Source organism: Pimephales promelas, chromosome 4 (genome assembly GCF_988280905.1).
Source record: "Pimephales promelas chromosome 4, fPimPro1.hap1.1, whole genome shotgun sequence".
Taxonomy (NCBI): Eukaryota; Metazoa; Chordata; class Actinopteri; order Cypriniformes; family Leuciscidae; genus Pimephales; species Pimephales promelas.
The window spans coordinates 28522603-28529537 of record NC_142772.1 but is presented as its reverse complement, the minus strand read 5'-3'; the positions used below and the strand labels follow the sequence as shown (position 1 = coordinate 28529537).

The window sequence follows — 6935 nt, the reverse complement described above, 5'->3', positions numbered from 1 at the left end:
GTTTGTAAAACTGGTATAATGTTGATGTGTGTTTTCTCTGTTTATGTCGATTTAATCTGTCGTTCTTACTGTATTGATACTCCTTTTTCAGGAAAAATAGTATATGAAGAGTTCAGATGCAAAAGCCTCTAAATGCCATTTGAAATTTTCTTCTTAAATAACAATTAAGTGAAATTACTGAACTTAAATATACAAGTTTGATAAAAATCATCATTAAAGAAGAAAATTTCAAATGGCATTTAGAGGCTTTTGCATCTGAACTCTTCATATGTTGATGTGTTTGTTCTGTATTCCGTACTTGAACTGCATGGGGTTCCATTTGTGCCGAAATTATGTCGACATGTTGTCTGTCTATGCTATGTGTCGTCTTCTATGTCTATGTGTCTGTTCACTGTCTATGTGGACATGTTGTCTGTCTATGCTATGTGTCGTCTTCCGTGTCTATGTGTCTGTTCACTGTCTATGTTCATGTTGTCTGTCTATGCTATGTGTCGTCTTCCGTGTCTATGTGTCTGTTCACTGTCTATGTTCATGTTGTCTGTCTATGCTATGTGTCGTCTTCCGTGTTTATGTGTCTGTTCACTGTCTATGTTCATGTTGTCATGTTGTTCACTGTATGTTCATGTTGTCAAGATAACACAGTCAAACGACAAGGACAGATGACAGGAGTAAGTTGAGTGCACAAAGATAAAAGTTGAGTCGTGGGCAATCACACCGACAGTGAACAGAAATAGACACGGAAAACGACACATAGCATAGACAGACAACATGAACATAGACAGTGAACAGACACATAGACATGGAAGACGACACATAGCATAGACAGACAACATGTCGACATAATTTCGGCACAAATGGAACCCCATACAGTTCAAGTACGAAATACAGAACAAACACATCAACATATACTATTTTTCCTGAAAAAGGAGGATCAATACAGTAAGAACGACAGATAAAATCGACATAAACAGAGAAAACATACATCAACATATACCAGTTTTACAAACAACTAGACAATGACTGTTGACAAGGACAAATGTGTAGTACAAAGCACAAATAGCAGTCGACTCACTTCTGGCACAAATGGAACCCCATAAATGTAGGCTACCACATTTCTTCATTTTAGGTTGTATTAAATTTTAAAATTAAAAACAAAAAAATGACCACTTTAGTAGGCCTTTAAATAGTAGGCATTTCAATGTTTTTTAAATACATTTATAAATGTATTTATTAATTGTATTCCTTTCTGCCTTCATTTGTTAGGTCAAAATGTTAAACTGATGCATTTAATCGTTGAACTGCTACATTTATATCAAGTAAAGAGTTAGTTTCAGTTCTGATTTATGAAGGATGCACATTGTTGCATGAGAGTGAGTAAAATGAAATCTCAAGACCAGAAAATGCATTATTGAAAAGTTTATTCTTATCTGGAACCAATTTCAATTTTGTGCAGTGTAACATCAAATAGTTCTTATGCATGAAAACAACTTCTAAGTTATGGCTATGCTGCATGTTTGATGAGGTATTTTGTACATTTGTATAGAGATATAAATTATATGTTGATGTGTTAAAATGTTCATACATTTTGTTCTGGACCAAACTGTTACTGAATGAACTCATGTGAAGAGTGTTTTGCACAACACCATAATTCTTATAAAAATAAGAATATAAGTATAGGCCTTAGACTGAATTAGACATGGCATTATTCGATAGAATGGCATCGGGGTAATGCAAGTACGGTATTGCTATCATGCACACTTCAAAATAAAGTGAATAATTATAGATAGCCTACCTCATTATTCGAACTGTTAAGAATTTTGGAATGCACATTAGCTTATTTTCCATTAACTGGTTATGCAACATGACATCATGACTTTTGCGTAAACATACACGCCACTTTCGTGTTATCTCTACGCATTTTGAGCTATCCTCGTGTATCCGTATGCGTGTATGTCTACGCCATTAACGTCCGCGTCATTCCGCGTGTCTGTACACGCAGTCAAATCTCCAGTCATAAATGCCATTAACCCCAGTGACGGTTAGGTTTAGGGACAGGGTTGAGGTAAGTCATATATTTATATAACGTTAAGTCAACGGCGTTCATAAACACACTGAAAGGCGATCATGCGTCTTGATAGCACGCCAAAAATGGAAATACGAATTGGCGTGGCATACACTGAATGCATTTGCATAATAAATTGGTCCAATTTTCACATGAGTCTGAACAAAAATGGCAAACCGGCAGAATGAAAATGCAAATTCCCTATCTCACAGTATATGGCACTTGGAAAAGAAGAATTACAGTGGTAACCCAAAGTTGCCCCACACAAAGCTGTTTCTGAACTCAAGGAAAGTAAATCAAACAGCCTTTAAATGTTCACATTTTTGTATTTACTATGGTATTAATCAATCAGCAACAAATACTTAATTTTCATTTTCAAATAAACATTGAGCATTTAATATTTATTTAATACTAAGCATTTGTTTACACTTGTACATTTTAATCTGGACTAAAACAGAAAAGATATCCAGTCAATGGTTGAAAAAAATGCTCTGATTCTTTATAGTTGTGTTCGTTTGCACTTTAATCGGTTTGAAACATGTTTCATTTAAAAAATGCACAATAAAAATGTACATCGTATGTAAATGCTTCAGGTTATTATTAAGAGGACAAGTTTGTTCATCTTTTCAACCTGTTTTTATAACATAATTCAATACCACCATAATACCGTATACCAAGTTTCCGCAATAACAGCTTTGATACCACCACAAGCCTAGACTGAATCCAAAGACTGCTGTGTGTTGAGATGTGACCAGACATAGGAGGGTCCAGCAGGGAGGACAGGGAAGGTGGGATTGGCCACAGGAACAAATGTGGGTGAGTGTTTGAGTCTGTGCTTTTTGAGTTGACCGAGTTCTCTGAAGCAGCATCCGCACTCGGCGCAGCGGTATGGTCTCTCTCCCGTGTGGATGCGCTGGTGTTTGTGTAAGCTGTCCAAATGGCGGAAGCGTTTCTCGCAGTATCTGCAAGGATACGGCCGCTCTCCCGTGTGTATGCGCTGGTGTGTTTTCAAGCAGTAGAAACGTCTGAATCCCCGGCCACAAATGTTGCAGCGGTGCACTTTATCAGGGCTCTCGACTGTCCCGCTGAACCTGGAGTCACTCCCCACAGGTGGCGCCAAGGCCATCAAAGCATCGCCGTCGCTCTCCGCCACTGGAGGCGAGGAGATTTGTGGTAAGTCTTGCATGGAGTTGGATGAAGAGACTACAGGTGGATTTGATGAGGGAGGCTCTAATGTGAGTGAATCAGGATCGTCTTCGATTTTAATGGTGCCCTGTTTGATATCATCAGTGTCCTCCATCACCTGTATCAGCTCCAGCTCATTAACATTCCCAGCAGGTGTGCTTATTTCAAAGTGAAAATTCGTCATGTCAGACTGCTCCTCTGGTGGGTTTGCGGAGGGGCCTGAAACTTCTGGCTCCTCGTGTCTCCTCTCAGTGTCTGTTACTGCAGAACTGTTGTCTGCAAAACAAAGAAAATCTCACGTTTATATGGATGAAACTACACTCAGACTAAAGAATCTGACAGCCATTTGATACATTATTTTTCTAAGCCCTCCAAATTATCAACATGACCAAAACTTGCTCACAACATTACAAGCCTCTGCCTGCCCTCTGATTGATAATTCACACTTCTTCATTAAGTAAAAGGCCTTTTAGACTAATTCTAAAAATATTTTTTTTCTGTAAAGTAGCCTAAATGTTATAACTTTTATATTGTTAGTAATATGTCAAGATACACTGACTGCACTGAAGCAATTTAGGATTACTTGGTTATCTTACATCATATTTTTTTAAAGAAATGTGTATAACTATACATTTTACTACAGGCTTTTGAGACACGATTTGTTGTACATGTATCACCCATCATGGTTTTGAATTATATGATTTGTCCTTCACAATTAAAATGACAGAGCTCTTATCATAAAACTGGCATGTTATGCAAGCAATGTTATACTGTTATAAAAGTCTTGTTGATTTACATTACAGGCTATGAGAATCTTTATGGCCTTACCAAGAACATCTGCACCAAATGTTTTGCTCAGTTTGGGCCTCTGAACGAAATTGTTAGCTCCATATTCTCACTACATTCAATGTTTTTGTCGAAAGGCTAAATAAATAGTTCCATTTCAAACAGATATTTCTGGCTATATTTCCTATGTCAAGCTTTGTGTCAGTCTATGGCAGGGTTCCACAAATCTGGTCCTGGAGGGCCACTCTTCTGCGGAGTTTAACTCAAACCCACCTACACCAGAGACCTACACACACGCTTTTCTAGCAAAGACCTTGATTCGCTTGCTTAGGTTTGTTTGATCAGCGTTGAAGCTAAACTCTGGAGGGCAAAAATTCCTTTTGAGTCTATTGGTAAATGGAAATAATAATAACAACAATTAACCTTTTTCGCCATCATTCGTGATGAAAAACGGGCCTTCTGTGTCATCTTCTGGTTTGAAGAGAACAGCACTGTTTTCCAGAAGAGTTTGCGCGGTCGTGGGGTCACCCCTGAGAGCTGAACTGTTGCCTACTGAAGACCCTCGTGTCTTTCTGCGGTTGACACACTCACGAGGCCAGTCAGACTGTACCGTGGGGAGACAGAGGCCAACACTAGGGAGATTTTTAGGATTGTGAATTCTTCCCGGTGAGTTTCGGAAGGTCTTGCGGGAGGAATCTTTGCTCTGCGCCTGTGACGTGGGGCTTCCATCCGCCGCGCATGATGGAAACACAAAGTGTGCGTCGTCTGCGTTTGTGTGCACGATATTTGACCCAGGCAGAGTTCTGTTGAGAAGTAAACACTGTTTGATGTTCTTTTCGGCCGCAGTCATGTAGTAGCGCACCGCTTTCAGCTCGCTCTCGGAGATCTCCAGTCTCTCGCGCAGGCTCTGGTTCTCTCTGTGCGACTCTGCGGCAGCATTACGAGCCGCGGCCAGCTTTATGCCAACAACTCGCGCTGTTTCCTTCAACACTGATTCTACTGCGCTTCGTACCGCATGGTCGATAGTGGAGGCGAGTTCGCACTTGAGAAAAGAAACGCTGATGTCCATGCTCAAAGTCATGGTTATTCTGATCCACGGCAGTAATTCACTGTAAGATGTAATGTTACATACGTGATTGCAGAGCTCAAAAGAGATGGTTTGGGTTTCTGCCTTAAGCTATGTAACCGAGGGCTAGAATAGAATAGTTTACGGCCTCGCTTCCATTACCAGTAACGTTACTTTGATACGTTGCCTGGTTACAATGTTAAAGCACAGAAAACCTAAAGTGTTTTGTAAATCTTGCTCAAGCTGTCGCGCTCTGCCATCATCTGAAAGTAGCCTAGTGTCGAGGAATAATGACGTCAACAGCAGCCTGGGATTTGTAGTTTTCATAGCTACTGTGAAAATACCTTAGGAGAGTTAGTATTTTCACCAGAAAAAAATGTCTTTAAAGTAATTTATATCTGAGTGTGTCAGTAGGAAATATCAGTTTATATTTCCAAACATTTACGTCTTATATCTACAAACATTTACGTCAAAAAGGCTATCTTAGTATTTTCACCAGAAAAAAATGTCTTTAAAGTTATTTATATCTGAGTGTGTCACTAGGAAATATCAGTTTACATTTCCAAACATTTATGTTATTAATGGGCTTTATGCCCAGCTGCACTACTTCCTGAACTTCAGCCAGCTCCTTGTTTCCTGTCTGCCATTATTGGTCAAATTGATTAATTCAGGTGTGCTTGACCTCAGTAGTCATGGCAACAATAATCAGACACACCTGAATTAATCAATTTGGCCAATAATGGCAGACGGGAAACAAGGAGCTGGCTGAAGTTCAGGAAGTAGTGCAGCTGGGCATAAAGCCAATTGTAATAATCCAGTGAGATTTTTTTATGCACAGGGAGTCTGGCAAGACAACAGCCTGTAGGCTATGCTCCACACAGAGATCTGATCTCACCATCATTGAGTCTGTCGGTGATTAGCAGGGGTGCCGCTAGCAATTTTGTACCCAATGAAAGAATGAGGTTGGGTCCCCTTTCTATTAATAAAATAGAAATAGTCTCTGGATGCCCCCAAAGTGTGTGGGTCCAGAATCGTCCTCTTTTTTCTGGATCTTGAGATCAGATCTTCCTGTGGATCACATCGGCTGTTGGCAGACTCCTTGTACATACAAAAATCTCTCTGGATTATTACAAATAATTGAAAAAGAAATGTTTAGAAATTTAAAATGATATTTCCTTCTGATACAGCAAGATATAAATAACTGCATTAAAACCTTTTTTTTTTTTCTGGTGAAAATGCTAATGTGCGTGCCTAAGACTATTGCACAGTACTATAGATATATTCTTAAATACATGTTTGAATATAAAAGTGGATCCATATAAGAATGAATGTATTTGTTATTTTAATAAAAAATTGGAATGATGTAATTGGAATGATCATCATCAATGCTCCATGATGTGGTCTCCATACAGAGAATCAAGTTCATCATGGCAACAAAGGGGAAGTGAATTACTTATCTCTGAGTAGCTTTCTGTGAATTATATATATATATATATATACACACAACTACCTGTCTAAAAAACACATCTATACAATATGTAAATTTGGTGCATTGAAAACTGATGTTTTGCATAAATTGAGACACAGTTTAAGGTTTTGTAAATGCTGTCTTATGACCTTACATTGCAGGATGTTGTTTGATTAAACACACATCAGGGTTAAATATTAGAGGGACCTTGAAGCAGAACAGTAGATAAATCACTTTTAGTTAATTCCAGCTTTGTTGGGTTAAAGATCAAATGACAACTTCTTAAAATAACAAAAGTTTCATATAGAATCCTGTCCATTTGATTTCATGTTTTGATATTTGGAAATGAACTAGTAACTATAGGCTAA

The 6935-nt window shown here is 38.6% G+C and overlaps 1 protein-coding gene across 1 annotated transcript; it reads right to left on the bottom strand.

Moving 5' to 3' along the window:
• Window positions 1-1418: 1418 nt before the first annotated feature.
• On the bottom strand, window positions 1419-5396 carry LOC120469292 (uncharacterized). The gene is made up of 2 exons (XM_039658173.2): window positions 4457-5396; window positions 1419-3523 (listed from the first exon to the last, which is right to left on the bottom strand). The coding sequence occupies exons 1-2, from the start codon at window positions 5112-5114 to the stop codon at window positions 2775-2777; spliced, it is 1407 nt and encodes a 468-aa protein (XP_039514107.2). The 5' UTR covers window positions 5115-5396; the 3' UTR covers window positions 1419-2774.
• Between the last annotated feature and the right edge of the window lie 1539 nt (window positions 5397-6935).